This window comes from Neocloeon triangulifer, unplaced genomic scaffold, assembly GCF_031216515.1.
Source record: "Neocloeon triangulifer isolate White Clay Creek 2 clone unplaced genomic scaffold, ASM3121651v1 ptg000014l, whole genome shotgun sequence".
Lineage (NCBI taxonomy): Eukaryota > Metazoa > Arthropoda > Insecta > Ephemeroptera > Baetidae > Neocloeon > Neocloeon triangulifer.
In genome coordinates this window covers 21,651,822-21,673,187 of record NW_026775556.1, presented here as the reverse complement: position 1 = coordinate 21,673,187, position 21,366 = coordinate 21,651,822, and the positions used below count along the sequence as shown (strand labels likewise).

General features: G+C 33.3%; 2 protein-coding genes across 3 annotated transcripts in view; one reads left to right on the top strand and one right to left on the bottom strand.

Annotated features, from left to right (window-relative positions):
* LOC132201483 (uncharacterized) overlaps nt 1–20,011 on the top strand; it is a 20,805-nt gene extending 794 nt beyond the window's left edge. The window contains exons 1-3 of one of the 2 annotated variants that reach the window (XM_059627672.1): nt 4,148–4,376; nt 13,990–14,328; nt 18,404–20,011. In XM_059627672.1, the coding sequence (XP_059483655.1) occupies nt 13,990–14,328; nt 18,404–18,712 (648 nt within the window). In that variant the 5' untranslated portion in view covers nt 4,148–4,376 and the 3' untranslated portion in view covers nt 18,713–20,011. Of the gene's footprint in view, nt 1–4,147; nt 4,377–13,989; nt 14,329–18,403 lie in introns of those variants that run through there. The other variant, XM_059627671.1, reaches the window with a different exon arrangement.
* LOC132201485 (charged multivesicular body protein 6) lies at nt 20,007–21,366 on the bottom strand. The gene is made up of 5 exons (XM_059627678.1): nt 21,148–21,366; nt 20,919–21,028; nt 20,626–20,866; nt 20,401–20,575; nt 20,007–20,343 (listed from the first exon to the last, which is right to left on the bottom strand). The coding sequence occupies exons 1-5, from the start codon at nt 21,214–21,216 to the stop codon at nt 20,294–20,296; spliced, it is 645 nt and encodes a 214-aa protein (XP_059483661.1). The 5' UTR covers nt 21,217–21,366; the 3' UTR covers nt 20,007–20,293.

Sequence of the window (21,366 nt, the reverse complement as noted above, 5' to 3'; positions counted from 1 at the left end):
CTTTTTATTAAGAATCAAAGAGGATCAAAAATATTAGGATGAAACAATCTCACTTTTCAACTTTTTGCGCACATAACAATGCACGTTTTCATTTAAAAATGATTTGTGATTGGCCCAGAATTACATGAAAAAATTCTGATAGGCCATGCACCAGTTTTTAATACTCAAATCAAAAACAGAAAAAGCTTAATGCTAAGTTATAGACTTTTGGAAATGAAGAAATCGCTTTTCCTTGTTCAAACAAAGCTCTGAAGTAAAAATTTATTTATTGAAGTAAAAAATAATTAATAATTACTGCCGAATTTCTGTTATTAGCTGTGTTTTGTTTCTTATACAAAAATATTTTTTGAAACAAGGAAAAAATTTTGGTTCTTCATTTCACGATGACGAGAAGCATCAATCTTGTATAAGCGGAAATTTTAAAATGGTTTTTAACTCTAATTATTTATTTATTTATTTATTCTCCATTCGATATACAGTCATAATGTCAATATACACAGCAAAAAAAAACTATACATAAAGGTACAGAAAAAGCTGAAAATACACTTGAAAAGAGACATAAAAAATGGTTTTTAACTCGTAAGATGAAGTTATATATATTTGGAAATGAAGAAAACGGGCACAAATTTTCCTCTCGGGATCAGGATGGGATGTCGGGAGTGCCAATTTCTTCAATCAAAATATCTATAACTGATTAGAATTTCATGCACAAAAGCGTAGTCCGTTTTTTTTTTTTTTTTTTTTTTTTTTTAAAGAAGTATATTTTTCTAATCTTTTCGCGAGATTAATCATCCAAGAATAATTTTGAAACGAAAGTCAAACATTTGTTTCCAAACGTTTTCGGTGACAGATGGTGCCTCCAATCGCGACGTTACAAAACAATATTATCCCGCCTTTACATTTTTTAGCAGACGTTTCGAAACGAGCAATTTGTCTTTCGCATCATCAGTCTTTCGTTCGCGGGCCGCAAAAGTCACCGCGGATAATGATTCTTTTTATTGTTTCATATCATTTGTCTGGCGCTTCTTCTCGAACGATCGCGAGACAAATCGCGTCTGCCGACTTTCATCTGTCTGCGCAGAGATGCGGAAAGTATCGTCGTCGCCTTGTTGTTCGGCAACATTACGCACAAACACGATTACTCGCCCTTGAAAAGCACTCGCAGAGGTTGAACTTCTTCTTTTGCATTGAGAATTATATTATATGTTATTGTTTGACGACGAACATGGTGCGCAAACCAAAGTCATACACTTACTTCACTTGCTCTTTCCTGTCACCGACGCCACTGCCGTATATGGTCAGCAAATGCGCGTTTTGTTTTATTATAATGGCCGTAAAACGGCGCCTATTTGCGAAGCGAATGACACAATTTCCATCTCTCGAGATGCTGCAGCGCCGAAGATAAAAAGCAAACTGCGAATTTTATGATGCACTGCAGCTCGCCGTCGTAAAAATACTTCGCAGCGATCGTAAAGAACTTTGCCTAAAATATATGTAATAAAATTTGAAAATTATCGCACGTCGCTTGCGAAAGAAATTCCACGAAAATCATCACCGCTCAAGCACGAAATGCTGCAAGTGCAGCGGCCGCGGGTAATAACTGTCTGCAAATCTCGACTGACGAGCTCCAGATTTAGGTTCAAAAAAGAGTTTTGCGCTACCACTTTTTAAGATTTGGAGCAGCAGGTTTATTAAATGGAGAATTCAGAATTATTAAATTTATGACTAAATTATAGAATGGAACCTAAATTCGCTCCCTTTATTTACTATTTTTTTTAAATAATACTCATAAATAATAATTTATTATTATTTGCTGTCAACTCTTAAAATTCATAGTTATATAATTCACTACAATTAAAAATAAATACTTGTTTTTTTCCAACAAAAAAATTCAACGAGAATAAAACCAGTGCTAAATTTTAAGTTGATCAAGCTGATGAGCTCCTAGGAGTGGAAATTTCTGAAATGAAAATAAATTATTTAAATATTAATTAATATAACTATAGCAATTATAGATCACAAAATTATAATATAAAATTAATATTTATTATTTTTATTTATTAAAAAATACTTAACATTGTGTTAGATTTGTTTACATTAGAGCATAAAAAAATACTGTTTTATACTAATTACAAATTTCTTGATGATGTCCTATTTTAGTCTTTCTTATAAATCGGTTTAAATATTAAGAAAACTGTGATTAATTTTTAATTTTTGAATCAAATTCATTTTTGTTATGTTGAAAAAATTTAAAACAACGAGTGACAGAGAAATTAAGCCAAGTTTATAAATAATAAATGAATAACTAAATTAAACTGAGAAATTGAAATCATTTTACGAAGGGGATACGTAAATTTGCCCTCTTTATAGAATTATGAATTTTGCTGGAATGAAACTCCTAAATCGAGTCGTCAGGGCAATTTGAAGGGAAGCAAAAATGCTCATCGCAATTTGCCGGCGGCATTCTTTGCTTCGCTCTTTCAAAATAGTCGGGGGTGCATAAATCTCTTTGGTGCCTTCAAATTGAGGCGCGCACGTTGTATTTAGACTAGAGATTGCTTTCCTGACCTCTGGATATTGTTTTAAAGGGCGGAGCGAGTGCGGCTGCTTTTTCTCTCCATTGCCTGCCAAAGTTTTTCGCACACCACCTTCTTATGCGCCCCATGTGTACATTATGTACTTTCGTTGGTGCAAAAGAAGTGTGTATTTTCGCCCGACCCGCACCGCCGACGAAAAAAAAGAGCAGAAAATCGTCTTATACGTTCGTTCGTCGGTGTGGAAATATTGATCCCCGACCGTTTTCGCTCTTCGAGCAGATACATAAATATACTCTTTTCTTAAATGTATTTCCACCGCCGAAGACTCGCCATTTTTCGAGCGAATAATTTATTTTAGTCCGGTGACGTAAAAACCAACGCACGCAGTGGTTTTTCGTGGAGCCTGACGGTCTTTTCGTTGTTGTTCGGAGCATTTTCGTGGTGGGTGACGCCAAAAGTTTGAGAAGAATTTCGCCGTGTTTGTCATACTTTGAAGCTTAAACACTGCCGGATACGCAGAAAAAGCTTATAAATAAAGCACGTGTTGACTTTTTCGTTATCAATAATTTCTAACTTGTGTGAGAACTTTTCCAGGCCCTTTTACAAAGTTTTTCAATTGAAAGTTGTAAAAATAGAAAATAAAGCTTCATTTAAAAAGACTAATTAAATCAAAACAGAAATTCAATCAAATTTACAACTTGTACTTGAGGATTGTAACCTCAATATTTCATCGCAGAGTGAAACTATTAGCAAATTTACCCAATTTACCGTTTTCCCACGATAGCTGCAAAACAAATCGTGAAAGTTTAATCAAAAAAAGCAATACTCTCATTTAGAAAGATAAAACAGGCGGTTGTGCACCTTGTAATTAAAATTTCATTCAATTATAAAATGAGAGAGCTTCAAAAGTTATGCAAGACTTGTAAATAAAATATTAATCTTGTTAAGATATATTCTTAAGCTCCGAGTAATTTTAAGCCTTAAAATAAACCAAGTTTTTTTTTCAAAAAAGTATTTATAAAGAAAAAAGAAGTCAATTTACTGCAACAGTTGGAGGTCTTTTTAAATTCGGAATTTGGAAATAGCAAAATATTTGCTTATGATTGTGCCTTTTCCCCCCAGCAATTGTTTTTCCTTCAATTTAATTTTTTTTTAAATATATATTACAGTTAAAAAACTTAAATTTGTTCAATAATTACAAATTCACGAAAATATAATAAAAATAATGAACATAGAATTAAATAAAAAAATTAATCCCAGTTTCTTAAGTTTATTAATGTTCCTACTACAAAGCAATCTCTGACACCATAAAATATCCATAAATTATTTATAATTACAATTACAGAAATTATATGACAGGAGAATAACGCATAATAGATTTTCCGAGAGAGCTTTACAGGGAAAAAATATCATATCTAATCTTTATGAAAATAGATATGGAGCTCAACAGGAGCTCAAAGAACCAATTCTAGCAGGGAAAGAAATTTTTTCCTTATTAGGCGAATGATAAGGGTTGTTCACGGATCTCCGCGTCGTGCTCTTGTGCGGCCGAGGCGGCGCCGATCGCAGCGCGCCGCCAACGCTCCGGGAGTGTGGCCTGGCCCGACGCGGCCGGCCCTCCCCACAGTCACTAGTCGCAGTCCTGCTCGGCCGGTCACACCGCCGGCTTGTCGCGCTGCAGGTCCTGCAACCACGCCGAACATGACTTATTCCTCTCAATTCGCGTGAACGTGACCTGAGAGAAAACAAAATCGAATTTCTGCGTCGGTGCTCGCCGCGTCGAAAGTGCGTTTCGGACCGATTTTAGCCGCCCCCGATTTCTACTGTGTTTACGTGAACGTGAGTAAAAGACACTTTTACTATTTATTTATTTCGGGCTCACTTTCGGTTTTCGGCGTTGCGTAAGCTTGATATATGTAATTTCACCCGAGCTGTTGTGCTTTCGGTTGTTGTTTCGCTCTTTTTGTATCTTTTATTGGCGCCGATACAAGAAAGTTTAAACCCTGATGTGGTTTTGTGATGCCAACTTTTGCATCCTCCGCGCCCATGGGAAAACTGCTTCGCAAAGTTCCGCGTTCGGTGGTGAGAAAATTTGCAATTTCTCGCAAGAAGTGCACTTTTTTTGTTGATCGTCCTTTTCTAATTATTGCTAATACAATAACAAAAAGTTATTATTTTGAATTTTTAAACTTTGCCAGTTCTATAAGTTTACAAATTAATTCAAATTTAATTGGTATTTTAACCTTTTTGCTTATTTAATGTTTTTTAATTGGATTTTTCCATTAAATTTCATTTTTGTATTTGCTTTATTTACTCTGTTTTTCAAACAAACAGGTGCTATTACTTTCCTTATTTACAATGAAAAATTGCTCCAACGTGGAAAAACTCATTTCATTTCAGCAATTAATAATAAAAAAAACTTACATTTTTTCTAAATAAATTACAATTGAATTTTTTTGTTTCCTGTTTTAATTTTTTTAAATATCAAAATTTCAGCATTCACATAATTTGAAAAAAAAAATGCTTGAAGGAAAGGAAATTCATAGGGCAAAACGCGCCACCAATTTGCATTTATGAGCTCAATTAATAATGTACTTTTTTAAATGTTATCAATTTTTATACTCAATCTATCTGAATAATGGATTTGCCACATTTTCAAGATATTTATTACAGTATTTTTAATTATTGTTGGATTTTTTAATAAATACTCTAATATTTAAATTTTTTATAAGTCTAGCTTTCAAGTTTTTTTAAGCGTCTCTTTTGTCTCGAGTGAGGCTCATTTTGGCGCCATTGGCATGAACCCGGAACTACTTGGGCGCAAACGAACCAAAGAAAATAATTTTGTATACATTAGAGTGCCTATTGTGAGGCCCTAGAAAATTAACCAAATCCGACGTCGCGCGCGGCGAATGATGATGACTTTGCGGCTTTGCAAGAGCAGATAACCAACCCGTTACCGGTTAACGAAGCAAACCGCCGAGAGATAAAAATTTCGAAAGAGTATAAAAAAACCAAAATAATAAGAAAGAAAAACTCGTCGTTTTCCTCGATCCGCGCCGAAGGTCGCGCCGCTCGAATATAAAAAAAATCCAACTCAAACCAGTATTAAATTTCAATCAGAGAAAAATAATCTAATCGGTTTGACCGAAAAATGTCGTTTAATTGGAAGAATTAAAAATAATGCTGTGGGTGCTCGGCTAGAGAAAGAACAAAACCGCGAGCGCACTGCAATTAAGCAAGACGCGAACCAAGATTACCGCATGGGTGACCGCACTTACGTCACCGCGAGCGCGAGTGCACGACTCGCGAGCAACCTTGACTCGCTCTCGACGCGAATACAACTTTCATCCTCGCGCAAAAGTCGCTGCCGTCGACGCGCTCGGGTCGGCGAAATGAGCGCAATGTAACGTGCAGAGGTCGCGCGACCCTAATTCCTCCTTTCAAACTCATTCATAATTCACCCAAGCAAAATGTAAACCAAACTTGAAAAATTCCTCGCAAAAATGGTATAAAAAGAGCTGTTTATTTTATTTCAAAACATTCGTTTATGTTTAAATTAAACTTGACCTGCTTTTGCTTATAACTAGTCTTTAATTGTCGAGGCCGTGACAGATTTTCAATGAATATTGGTAACATTGTTGTTGTTATTTTGTCCACATTGATACAGTCACATTATTAAACGTAAAATTTAAATTAAGGATCCTAGAATAATTAATATGCAAATTTTGGTTCAGATTTTAATTGAAAAAGCCTTTTTAGCGAATGAATGTTTGCATATAATAAGTAAATTAAAATTGAGAGCATTTTTATATTATTTTTGTTTAACAAAAATATTGTAACACAATTCACTACGGCCCTCATTTTTAGAACAAAAGTCAAGAAACTTCAATTCCAATGAAAACTTATAAATAAAAGCTAGAAGCTATAAATGAAACTTGTCAACTATTGGTTCAAACTGTAATAAATATTATTATTAAATGCTGAAAAAATGAATTCTCAAACAGAACCTCAAAATATTAAAGTTTATTTTCAATTAGCCCGAAATCACAATAAAGTCTTTTATGGCAGATCATATGGTCAAAAAGACAATTTTTTAATATTTGAAGAATAATTTGCTAAAATTTTTAGTAAATTTAATTAACAGCTTTTGTTATGAATAATCTATTATGCAGGGTAAATTAGAAATTGCAAAACATTTGCAAAGAAAACGTTTCCGACGTTAAGAAAATTAAGTCTTACCAGCGGATTTCAGTTGAAACTGATTTCGTCATACTAATTCCTATTTCCTTCATTGAAATTTAAAATTTTATTAATTTATTTAGTCTCTTTTATAAATCTGATTCAAAATCAATGCACATATGTACAAAAAAAGACATGATTTATATTTTTCATTTTTGAAATTTATATAATAATTTTTTGTTTTACTGTTTGATGGATTAATTTTTTTTTAAATTTAAGAAGTTATCTTGGTTTTTGTTTCATAACAATTTAAGAATGTTTATCTTTGCTCTCTTGCTAAGTATATATTCAATTTTAAATGAAAATTGCTTTGATTCCATTTTCTTTTCATTTTTTACTGGCGTTAAAATAAAGAGGCTGGCAAAAGGAAGCTTTTGGTGCCAAAATAACTGAAAAAATAACACATTACGACAGTATAAATCATGCGACGGTTTTACGGCACCGGCGCCACTTTTACGACACCTTTTTGTTACTATGAAAATGAGGTGTCTCGTAAAATGACACGAAACAATTTCGCACGCCTGTTCCAAAATACCTACGCATAGTTTTTTTTGTCGTCCTTCAAGTCGCGTGCGTGCACCAATTAAAATCGTTACAAACGAATAAATTGAAAAAGGAGAAATGAAATGTTTCGCCTTCAAAATAATACGCAGAATATAAAAAGTGACGCGGCACAATCGATGCGAACCTTTGGCTCTTGAAGCAGAAAAAGGTCCAGCCTAAAAAATCAAACAAACGCCTCCTCCTTTCCGTGATGTAACAGCGATGAGTCTGTCTATATATTCTTGCAAAAATATATACTTTTTCGGTCCAAAAAATAAACCGCCAGGTTACTCCGGCGTCTGTTGACCAATCTTTCACAATCAATCACGCTGGACTTTTCTCTCGGGTAAATTGCCGAGGGTTGGTTCCACTAATTAAAAAGTTATTTTTATTACGCTCCCGGGAATTCTTCTTTCTCCGTGGACGGAACTTTTTCTCCTGAATTGGAAAAAGAGTCTCGGAAGAAGTTTAATTAACGGAGCAACGAATAGGAATTTTATTCAAAGCGCGGACATAATGAAAAAATGATTGCATGCGTCGAGCATTTTTAATTAAATCCGGCTTTGTGCTGATATTTTTGCTTTGTTTCATAATTCAAATGGTTTCTTATTGCCACTTTACCCACGATTGTAGCTCAAAAGAGCTGGGATGAATTATTTTTGGGTTTTTTATATCAACTGGGTTTATTTAATTAAAATTTGTACTAAATAATGTTGTTCAGACATCCCATTTTATCTGGTAATTTTTATATTACGAAAGAAGTTAGTTAATTATTGGTAAGAAAAAAGATTATATTTTGATAATATCAAGCATATCAAGATACTAGGAAACATAAAATATTTCCATAATTTTCATTTATTAAGTTTTTAAGTTTCCATTCAATCCAGCAGACACAATTAATTATAGATTGTGATAAATTGCAGCCGATTCGAACCAGTCTGAACGCAATAGTTCTCCTTCCGCGTGTCGTTTTTTGCCAAATGGTTTGCAAATTGGGTCACCCATCAACCGCAAATTGAACGCAACAACGCGGCGTTGTCTCGGCTGATCAGAATTATGCTCACGTGTGAGAAAATATGAACACGAGAAGTCGATTTACTTATGTACTGATTGTGTCTGATCAATCTTGGCTCGCCAGAGAGAAATATATAAAATAAATAATTGGCATTTGCTTGCTTGTTTTTTCAGGCCGAGCGTTCATTGAGCGACCAAGTACAAACACGTGCAGAATTAACTAAACAATTTTATATCATACTTGAGTAAGACAATGCGTGCCGGTGAAGAAAGAAGTGAATGCTGTCCTAAATTTAGGCTCCGAAATTGCACCTAAACGAATTACACCTCCCAGTATCAAAATCCCGTTGTGTGCAAGAACTGCTTTCTCCGTTCGGCGGAGTAATTTTTTTTGTTCTGCACTTGTTAGTTAAAGATAGATATGGATGGTCTTTTGTCATAATTGCACTTTAGCGAGATCACTTCATCTTTTCGGAGCACCGTCCTGCGGCGCTGTTTTTTTAACCAGCAAAGAGAAAAGTGAAAGAGTTCAAATCAAACTTTTCTTTGAACTATATCAAAATTAAAACCCTTAATTACTTAAAGAGCAATTTTAATCATTTTTTTATTGAAGACTGGCAAAATTTTTGATTCGCACGATTAATTCTCAAGTTATATTTTTGTGGATTGTGAATATTTTTATTTTTAAAGTTTGAAAATGTGTTAAGATATAATTTTTTTTTCAAAACTTAATTTTTATTTATAAATGACATTGTTGCAATTTGAAAAACTTTAACATAGGAGATCTCATAAGAAACTTGAAACAAAGAGTTTTTTATAATACTGGCGTTATAAATTAAACTGTCTTGGTTACATTTAAAAATCTGTGCTTTAATATATAATTTAAATTATTCAATTTGATTAAACGTCTGTAAAATTTAAAATTTAGATTTTTTGCTGTAAATCGACCTTACCCTGAACGTTTCCAACTGTTATTTAAGCTGAAAATCCTTTTTATAAGGGAAAAATTCATAAATATTTTTAAAATTTTATTACAATTGTTTTTTTATTGGATTTTATATAATTTAAAAATTATCTAACAATTGCTATTCTAAATATTCAAATATAATATTATGTTCATTGCAACACAAACGATATAAAATTGATTTCGAATTTTTACTATTTTAACGCCATCTCGGAACCCCAAGGTCTCAATTACCACGCAGGTAATTTTTTTCCCCCATCACGGCATAATATATTAAGTTTCGTTTTTGCTGTTCATCTCACATTAAAGCTTGAGTGTGAAGAGCTGTTGAAAAATTGCGCGCTAATCGTCGTCCAAACAAAACCCCCGGACACAAAAGAGACTCTGTCCATAAATTCCAAAACAAGAAAAATTCGAACCGCGTGGTCATTGCCATCTGCCGAGGCTCTTTGTTATACGCTCTGCTGAATTTTTGCTAAACTTGAGGAACAAATAGTTCATTAATCATCAAGTTTAATACAAATGCACGACATTGACCTTCTGCGACTTGCGAGTCTCGGTGCGCAGCGATGGTCGGATGACTTGGTGAAAAATGTATAACAATGCAATGCACCTGTGGAGAAGTGAGTGTGGCCTCGAGAGGTCCACGTCCGATTCAATGGCAATGCCGTCGCAGAATAAAAGCAGCCAGCCGAGCCGAAAGGAAAAATGAAATAATCACCCGAGCCACATTTTGCACTCGAGCAGAAATGGAACACGTTCGCTGTCTTCGGAGCTGTCAATAGTAATTTGGACGGAGCCGTGCGTGATGTTGAATTCGATCGGCCGGTGCATTGAACTTCTGTTCCAAAAATTACAATTGATTTGTATATAAACCGGATTGTATTGATTATTTTTATTTGGAACACTATTTTTTGAAATTTTATAACAAAGATAAAAGTGACTAATTTCTTTCTGGAAATTGAATTATTTATCAATTATTGTCTATCAATTTAATTCTGCTGAGCAGATTTTGTTGCCACAAAGTTCCATCATTTAAATTTGTAGCAAACAAGTAAAACTGCAATTCAGATTTCAGATATTTAATTTTTTTTGTTTTTACTTTGTAAAATCACTTTTTATGATCCAACTTTCATACAAAAAGGGAAAACATTAACATCAATTTTCTAAGATTTTTTGTTTGTTTTATTTTGCTGTCGTCAAAATAAAATTAATGTAAATTACGCCATTGAAATTTTACAACAATTTTAAATTAGTTGTCACTTTTTGAAAAACTGTTCCATTTGTATTATTTATCATCTTTTAATATTTTGAATCTTAGCTTTTAATGAATCCATTCTAAATTCATGCATTGTAATCATTTTGTTTCCTTACTCGGAAGTGACCATTTTCATGGTGCAGTTAATTTTATGCAATAGTAGCAATGCAATTTTAGTATAAAAAATTGTAGAAGCAAAACTCATTACCTGCTAACAAAAAGCCACGCGATCCTATAATTTTCTGGCGGATCAAATTTTCTATCTTATTTTTCTGCAAAAAATTTTATCAGAACAATCAGGGCCAACTTCGAATTGTTGCTGATTGTTCTAATTTGATTCAAATTTTTTTCTTGTATTCAATCAGAGAGCTCAAACAACAATCAAATTTGATTCATTATTGTGATGAACGACCTTTGAAGAAAATATTTTAGAATATTTTAATGCTTTTTGCAACACAATAAAAAATTGCAGCTGTCTCTCATCTACAATGGGAGATTTGAATAGTGCATTGAACTCTCACAACCATCACTATTCCAATTTTAATTTTATTGTCATCACAAGAAATTTAACACAAATTATGATTTCATTAATTTTTTCTGTAATTAGCTCATTTCAGAGATATATTCATAAGGTCAAATTACGTCAAAAACAATTAATTACATCATCGTTAAAAAACAATGTTGTTAAAACTCAATCTTGAGGGTAACTTTATCACATAAGCCGCAACCTCATTGCAGTCAAGAAGGAAATTACGCGCAATTTATGTGGACGTCAATGTAAGTTAGGAAAAACCATTTTGACTGATTGTGGTTGAGGAGCAAATTTCCAACTCCCGGTTATGAAGTAAAATGGAAATACCAAGTTTACATCGTAGGCATATTCCGTTTTGATATTATTTTCTCTTGTCCTTTCCGTTCGCTGATCATTTCGCCCCGACGGTTTCGCAGCATCATTTCCGTTCGAATCGATTTGGCCCTTTCATTTTTCGTGCGCTTTGAAAGGAAAAATATATATGACGGACCTCGTAAATAATTTTTCTTGCCTCGCAGCATCATTATTTCCAACTCGGGATTTTGCTCAAATTGAACCCAGCAGGGACCATTCAGAGCTTGACCATCTCTCATTTTTGTATTATGTGTGTATTGCTCCCGGTTGAAAAAGTTTGCCATCTGCAAAAAACTCAACTGCTGGCCGCTTATTTATGTGGAATTTGCACTTCAGGCTATTTGAACTGGAGTTTTGTGGGTTAAACGCAAAAGTACAGAGTGAAGGGCTTTTGAATGGAAAGTCTTCGTTAAAATTTAATTAAAAATCTCTGTGCTTTTAATTGTTATGAAATTGTCCCATTGATACAAATTTACATTGTTGAAAAATAAATTTACTTATTTAATTAAATTAACTTTAAATCCAATCGGCACCACCAAAGCAAAGATTTTGTTTTAATTTTTTTTTATTTTACTTGCCAATTCAATAATTAAGATTACAAAGTAAGTATAAAATTAAAATGATTTAGACTGCTTCATTTAGAGCAAAAAATTGATAAATTCTGATGAAATTTTAGTACTTTAAATTAAATTAAAAAAAATATATCACATTTTATCTTTGTTTCTAATGAAAAAAAAAATTGAATCTTGTTTTGAATTGAAAAATTGTAAAACAATTTCAATTTTAAAGCTCTTTGTAAAAAAACTAGATTGTGGATTTTGTTTTTTCCTGTCCAATGACATCTGGTTTTCCACTAAAATTGTGTAAACTTTTCGACATAAGGCTAAACCAGCGCCTGTTAAAACCTTGATTTCAGTTAACTGCGAAAACACTACATAAATAATTTTCAGACTTGATAACACAACTGAGGCTCTTTCCATGTAGTGAAGTTGGTTTATTTTCATGTTTCCCGACAGTCGTTTCTAGATACATTTTGATAAAATAATATTCTAACTGTTTTATCACAATTCTTACGTTTCGCTTGCTTTTATCAGACCATTTCCGGTAGAGCTGAAATGTAGAGATTTTTATATTCATTGCGGTTAGAGACCAAATTTGATAAATTCTACCATTTCAAGGAACGATATTTAATTATAAATTGTTTAATTTATGTTTGTTTTGTTTTGCCTTCAAAATCCAATCAAACTGACTTAGCGAGAAAAGAGACTTCGCGCATTTTTTTTCTTTTGCTAAGGAACGTGAGTGGCGCAAATAAGTTGGGAGATCAAACACACACACAAATATGCTTTCTCGTTTATCTATGCTCTGCATGGTGGGTTGCCTCATTTCGCTAATATACGTGACCGTCTTTTTGCGTTTGGTTTATAGACAAATAGGTTTGCGCAAGAATCGCCGGCGAGATAAAAGATCGGCTGCTTCGTGCGAGTGTTTTTTTCCCGAATCAGACACTCGAACTGAATGTTAATGAAAGAGTATAGCTAATAATCAAACGACCTACAAAATTCAGTGCCAAAACTTGTTGACGATGCACATACTCGATGTTGTTAATTGATTTTCACTTTTTGAGCACATGCAATGTGTGTGCTTGGGCCGTGCAATCGTCAGTCGTTCGTTTCGTAATTTCAGAAGAGAGGTTAAAAAATTTAAAAGTCAAGTTTGCTCTTCCATTTCTCAATCCCTTGGAATAATTTTTTGCTGCTCAATAACCATTGAGTGTTTAAAATGAAATAAAATTTAAAAGGAATGCTACTGAAGTGAGATAATGATGGACTTTAAAATTACAAGAGTTGGCGTCAGTGAATTTTTAATTTATTGTATCTAATCAGGTTCCAATTTCCAATATTGCTAATTATGATAATATTTTGGCTTAAAATTGTTTCAAATTTCTCAAATTATGTTTTAGCTATGTTACCTTGATAAAGAGGATTTAAGAAGTTTGAAGTTTCTTGTGTTATTAGTTTCTTTTCAAATCAATTCAAATTAACTTCCTCAAGCATGAAATTTTAAAGCGTTCGTTTTCCCTTCAAGACACTATTTTTTTTACTGGTCTTTTTTGCTATAAATAACTTTGTTTAATATTAATTGCCTTTTATAATTCTTACATTTTCTAAAGTTGTATTAAAAATTAACATTACGAACAAATACGAAGAAAAAAATATATAAAGACTTTAAAATTTTAAATATCATTTATTTATGTTTCTTTTCGCGAAATCGTAAGAGAAAATATTTATAATTTGTATGGAATTTGATTTTATATACTTTTTTTTACGAAATACTCTACTTAATAAACAATAAGTTAATTGGATTTGATATTTATAATGCCAATAAAACCTTATGAACCATCCAGAAAACTATACTCGGATCTCTTTTTACAAAATTTTTGCAGAATTATTGAAAATCTTCTGTAAGCAAAAACATTTTACATTTTTACTCTATTTTCAAAATTATTTATTCTACTCATAATGTGCATGTTTTTTGTTGTCAGATGCCGCAGCAGGAGTGTCCGACGCGGGGCTGCAGCCGCACAGGCTGCACGGGGGCGCGGCTGGTGACGGACAACGCGGCCTTCCTGGAGGCCGAGTACCTGCAGCAGCAGCACAACTACCAGGCCAGCCAGAAGCCGTACAGGGTGGGCCTCATCCTGCTGTGCATGGGCGCCCTTTTCAACTGGCTCGGCCTGGCGCAGGCCTACGTCGAGCCGATGCGCTACATCGGCGTCGGCTGCATCGTCGCCGGCGCCCTCCTCATCTGCGCCGCCATGTGCCGATGGCTCGGACGCTCCAACGCCTCAACCGCCGCGCAACGCGCCGCCGACCTCAGCAGCGTGAGTACCGCTTTCAACATTTAATTCAAATGAAATTTAAAAATTAAGAAATTGAAGATGCGCTTTCAAGCATTCAATTATTATTCTAATTTATTGCAATAATTCTGTTGCATTTTTAAACAAATTTTCCCAACGTTACACATTTTTTTTTACAAAATTTATTTGTTATTATTTGAATTTACTTCATTCTTTGTTCCGGCAAATTCCTTCTTCAAAGTTTTATTTCTTTAAGGGGCTAAATAATTATCTTTGTGAAGATTATAATATGATTAAATTTTAGTGTTTTAAAATATATTTGATCTAAATTGTTATTACATTTTTTACATTTAAACCTTTTTTAATCCATTTTTAATAAAAAAAAATATTATAACCAAACAATGAAATTTTGTTCCCATGATTTGTTCTCCAGTTCTTGTTTTTGTAGCTGAAAATTTTATTAAAAAAAGCTAAAAATTATTTATAAATTTCCTCTCTTGATTAATAAAAACAAGAAATCTAAACGATTACTTTTGATTACTCCTTCTCTTATGTTAAAATGATTACGTTAATTTTGATTTCTCTCAAATTTTGAGGCTCTACTTATCTTTTGAAAAAATTGATGGAACACAGGATAATAATTTTTCAAGCTTTCTTCAATGAAGTTAATTTTTCTTTGCAAATATCAAGCTGGTGCCAAATTTAACAATTAAACTTAATTGATAACATAATTTTAATGATGATATTTATAGAATACTATCACGACAACATTCTAAATTCGTTTAAAAAATAGATTGACGATTTATTATTTTCACGTTTTTAAATGAAATAATTATTATTTCTTACTTCTCCATTTTAGTATTAATTCAATCCCAAATTTCAAAACTAATTACAACTCTAGAAGAATAAAAATGAGTAAACCTTGCCAGTACTTGTAGCAAATCCACAAAATAAAGGCAAATGAGAAATCTTGCATAAATTGTGTTAGTCCCGTATCAATACAGAAAATTGCTAGAATGTAGTTTTGAAAAACTCATTTCTACCAGGAATCACTTTTTACCACAGAAATTTATCACCAAACCAATTAAAATAATCGTAATTATTTGGTTTTTCACACCAATGAATTAAAAAAACTTATGATTAAATCACAGCACCACATCCGTTGTTAATTTGATAAGCTGGTAAATATCGTTTCCAATTTTCTTTTCCCACGCTACTTTGAATTTAACGATTTGGAAACACCAATTTAATAAAAACTCTGGTCAACTCCTGGGATTTTCATATTCATCCTTTTTGCGCCCATTTATCACCTGGATGAAGTTTTGCAGAACAAATTGAAATAAAGATGCACAGCTTGACAATTTGCTCATTTCGACTTCGACTCCTGTCGGGGAATTTATTGATCCCTTTTTCCATTGCGGCCTTGATCAAGACGAGGGCAATCTGTGACTGCTTTTATTGCGCTCAGAGTCAGTTGCGACCTTCCCAGCTTGTAATTAGCCGCCGAGAAATGAGATGCTCTGGCATCTCATAATAAATTTAAAAAAGGGCTTCATTTTGACGAATCTTTTCTAGTTTTAACGCACGTCCAAAATCAATTGACCTTGTAAATAAAAGCTTTGTGGCTCATTTTCGAAGTTAATTTGCGGGAGAGACAAATTGCCAAAATTAGAGGTGCCTTGAAACAGTTCTTTGACTTGCGCAAGTGTTTTAAAAAAAGGAACGATTGTTGGTAGTTAATGAATTTTTTTATAACATAACAATCGAATTGGCCTTTGGTTTAAAATTGAGAACAAGGATTTTTCATTCTTGAATCATGTCTGCAAAAATAGCTTTGCATTGTAGAGCGTCTTCAAAAAATGAAATTTATCAAAAGTTTTATTATCTATTTAACAAAACGTCATAATTATTATAATAATTTTACCTCTGTTTTTTATTTAAAATAATTTAATATTTTGTAGCTATTTAAATGCACAAATATGTTTTTTAAGGACTCCTTATTGACAAAGTCAAATCAAGTCTTTACAACTATAGAAGCCATCTTGGGCAATTATTGGAAATTTTACAAACCATTTGTTGTAAAGACTTTATTTGACTATGTCAATAACGAGTCCTTAAACTTTATATTTAATTTAAGAAGTTAAAATAAACAATTAATTTTAAAATTTTATCTAACTGTTTTTAAAATATTTCAATTATTAATGTATTTTTAATATTTTTATCTGAAAATATAATGATATTAAGAAATAAATTTTTATTTCATTTTTTTTTTAAATCCTAATTTTTGTGATTCATTTTTTAAAAAAATGGTAAATAATATAATTAATAAATCAAATCCAACCGTAAGTCTTCATTTAAAGAATTAAAATCCATTCTGTTGCTCTCGAGAGAATATCCTTCCTATTTCTTTGTATCTTGCAAGAGTTTTATATGTTTTTTAAAAACAATAATCAAATCATATTCTGCTTGGATCACTAGCTGTGGAAGACTTTTGTCATGAAGTTCATCAAAGCTATCTGTTTACCAATAGAATTGAGTGCTTGATCATGATAAAAAAAATCTGGAGCAACTAGAGAACGAAAACAAAACACTGGTCAGATTTGTTTTCCATCTCCCGATTCGATTTTTTTACGCTTCCGCAATAGAAAGCACTCTCCGTTTTTATTCACCGGTGGCCTAACAGCCCCGTCAATCAAACTTGATCGAAAACAGACCGGCCGAACTCGGAGAGCTCGCGTTTCGAGGTATATAAATGAAGGAAGGCTTCACCGAATTAATTTATTCATTTCCCAACCGCGCGTCTCTTGACCCGCAAACACCAAATATAATTTTGTTGCTTAAGAGGGAGGGGAATCAAAATTCCGAGCACACATTAAAAATTTTAATTGTTCTAACGCTCGCGCGTGTGTCGTGATAATTGATATACACGAGAGCGTTGTGAAGATGCGTGAGTGATTTATGCAATGAGACCGGCTTTGTAGGTCAGGGTTATTGAGCAGCGCCTATGAAAGATCTCTCAGGTGCGAATAAATCGGCCACCGCCGCCGGTTGAAAATAAAAGTGGATTATTTACACAAATATACACATTCTCCTCGGAGAGCTTATTTAATAACTGCTCAGGCTTTCCATTTCTATCCGACGGGCGCTCACGGCGCGTGCAGTGGCGCAAAATGTGATGATTACGTGTATCGTGTGTGGTTAGTTATTTAAACTCGCTGAATTAATTCCCTCCCTAATGACACACATTTATTTTGATTCCAGCTGAGAATGGGTACTCTTATAGAATAGACGCAAGTTTATTCTGTATGGAGATTGTAGGAAAATTTCATTGCATTTGAAAAAAGTTAACAGTTATAATCATTTAATTATTTAAATTTTAACTCCCTTCATTACAGATGTACTCTTAGTTAATCTAAAAGTCACATCGATTTTACACAAATTTATACAAAAGGAAGGAATTGAAAAAAAAATTAAGTAGAAAATATTGAAAATAATATAGTTATTTGTTAATTTAGTTCAAAGTATTTTGAATGAACTTAGCTGTAATTTTTTTTTCTTAAAAAAAAGTTAATTCATGACAAGCTGAACGATTTTGATTTGGTTGTTTAATATTTAATCTATTTTAAGCAGCCAGAATAATTTTGATTTTGGATTAATGTTAATTCCGGTTAATTAATCAAAATTGAAGCTCATAATTTTATTGGAAATTATGTCATTTTACACAAAGTATATACAATGTGTGAATTAAATAAACTAGAATACAGTCAATATTTTTTTTTATTCAGCTATTTAAAGGAAGGCCAATTTTGTCTGGTAAAATGTCTTTTCTAGAAAAAAAATTAAAAAATTCACTTTTCTTCCAATGGCTATTTTACACAGTAGGAATATTTCTTTTCAAGATTGGATTTTTAACCCACCCTTTGGAATAGAATATTTTTTATTTAATAACAAAACGCGTTTAAATATTAAAAAAATATAATTTGTGATTTTTTTTGTCGCACCTAAAATTTCAATAAAATTATTTAAATTTAGAAATAACTAATAAAATTTGAGTATTTTTTAATGCTAATATTTATGCGTTTTTCTCTTTTTGTTTCAGTGCGAGTTGAACACGATTGGTCGCGAGGATGGCAGCAGTCTTTACGGTGGACAGCCCTCGGTGCATATCATCAGCCTGCCCCTGAGTCCCAACCTGCAGAGCAAACCGCCCGATTACGAAAGCCTCGTCGCTGAACTGCCCACGTACGAAGACGCCATCAAGCTGCGTCCGACCCTCGAGTTCATTCCTCCGGCCCAGTCCGCGGCGCAACATCTCGAGGAGCAGCCTGCGGTCGGCACTTCGACTGTAAATCTCACCAAAGCGCTGGAATCTTCCTTGAACGACTCCCCTGCTGAACGCTCCAGTTGAATTCGAACAAATTAAACACACACGAGAATTTCCATTCTTTGCCAGGGGGCAGAATTTTTGTACATACTTTGACTGATCGAGTGATTTTTAAAATTTTTATTTTAATTTGGTTGGTTTTTTAGATTGTGTGAGAGTCAGTTTTTTAGCAAATGATCTCGCAATTATTAGTTTTAAGTATTGTTAATTCCAAGGTAATTAAAAAATATAATATGTAGCCTTCAAATATTTGTGAGAAATTCTGCTCCTGAAGCAATTTTTGGCAAAGGAAAAAAAATTGTACTACGCAATTCTTGGAAGCTTTGGCAAAAGAGAAAAATTTCACATATTCAAAGACTTTTGAAAAGTTTGTGTCTAAAGATTTAAATACTTTTTGGCTTGTATGAAAAATATATATTTTTTTCTTTCTGCCAATGTATCGAGAAACAGAAATTTTGAAGTGTTCCATTTTTTGTACATATTTGACTGCTGTGTAATTAAGTGGCAGATAATTATATCGATCCATCAATTTATCTCATCAAGTGATGAAGAGCATTTAGTTTGAGAACTTTTTTACATTTTCTCCGTTCTCGTTTGGAGCACTTGATCTGCTTTTCCGTGAGAGTGATTTTAGACTATATAATATATATCATGTAAATTATCTGAGAGGAAAAACGTCGTTTGAGCAATACACAATTTACTTCCATTGTGCTAGAAAAAAAATTAATGGCGCACTCAGTCTTTCTCCTCTCTCAAATAAAAGCCACACTTCTAAAGAAAATTAACAAAAAATGTATAAGCCGGTGACGATTTTTGCTCGAATTCCGCAGCATCGACATAATAATAAAGATATTCAACTGCGTCGTAATCTAGTCATGAGAAAATAAGAGCACGATTGGAATGGAAAAAATTTGACAGCCTGTTTTTAAAGTGCACCTTGGAAAATATTTTCTTGGAAATCACTTCCAGTTTTTTGCGGCGATTGTGATTTGAAGGTGCACTCGAAACATGGTTTGATACGAAATTATATTCTAAAAGTTGGATGGGCCAGAGGGACAATTTAAGAGAAAGGATTTTTTAAAGTTTGGCTACATTTCTGGTGCAAGCACCTTAACTGAAAAAGTTGATTTTTACAATGACATTATTTAGAGAGCACTAATCTTTGCAGTCGCAAGTGAATTTAAACTAAATCCAACAACAAGGCCTATCCAGTGATAAAACACGAAAATGATGTATTTCAAAATTTAAATGCGTAAGACCCATTATCTTTTAAAAACAGCTTTACAAGTGTATATATGGAAAATAAAGAGACCTAAGATCTGATTTTGGTTTTTTATTAAAAACCCCATAATTTTATATTATGAAATTAGCAGTTTACTTGTTATTCAATTTATCACATTTTCACTCAAAGGAAAATGAGCAGCGAATTACACAGATTTCAATTTAGACATTTTCGACATAGAGTTGCAAACGAATAGACGACTAGGCCACTTGCACAAAATAATTAGACACTTCCTGCTCATTCCTTATATTTCAATATCAATAATTGTATGGATTCATTTTTCAAAGTGATGTTCAGATTTGGAATGAACTCTTGCAATAAATTCAAGCAGCTTCCAAAGCGACCTTTTCTCTCTTCTTCTCTTTAGCAGCACCTGCAGATTTAAATAAATTAAAAATAGAAATTTAGAAGAACAAAATTAGTATCATACGAGTTGGTTCTTCCGTGGGAACTTCAGGTAAGGCAACATCTCCTTCGGGCTCTTCCATTGGCACTTCAGGCAGAGTTTTGGCAGGCTCGGACACGGATATGAGTTCTTCCAATTCGGCTTCAACGTCAGCCTCATCCTGCTCAGTCAGGGCTCCACTGAGGAGCTCGTCGATTTCCTACAACAGGATTTTTAGAAAATATGATATTAGATAAAAAAAATTCAAACCTTTTGTTTCTCGATGGCCTCTCTTGTTTCGTCAAGGATTTGCTCAACAGCGTCGATGTTGAGAACTTCCTGGACCTTCTTCAGAGCCTCGTTTCCGGTTTTCAGTCCGTCCAAGACCTGCATTTCGACCTGCGAAAACTCCAGGTCGTGCACCAGACGCTCAAGATTCTCCATCTGCCCATCGGTCTTTGACAACAGCTGCTCTTGGAACCGCTTTTTCCGCAGCAGCAATTTTGCTCGGCTGAATAAAAATAGATTAAATGTTGCCGAATTAAATTTGAAAAATGCCTCACTCTTTCCTGCCGGCGGTCAGCAACTTTTTGGCCAACTCTCTGTCCTTCTCCAGATTCTGCTCAATCTTCTTTTGGTACTGCTTTATTTTGTCTCTCTGCTGCTTCAATTGCTGAAAAGATTTAAATTCTAATTAGATAAATTCAAAATAACTGCGACTCAATTTAACTGTGCGTAATTTGCGTTTCACTGAAATTATATATTGTTTTAAAATTGTAAAATGACACTTACGAGGATTGCTTTGTCTTGTTCAGTGACTCTGCTCTCGAGTTTTTTGCTTTTTCCAAAAATGACACCCATGATTGGAAGGTTTAAAGAGACCTGATTAAAAATTAATAAAAAATTAGTTTTAAAACCCCTCAATTAATTAGTTGATAGTGGATATTTTGAGTTGAGCTTCACAGGGTGAGGTTTGTTATGGTTTTGCAATAATTTAAGTGTGCCACGCCC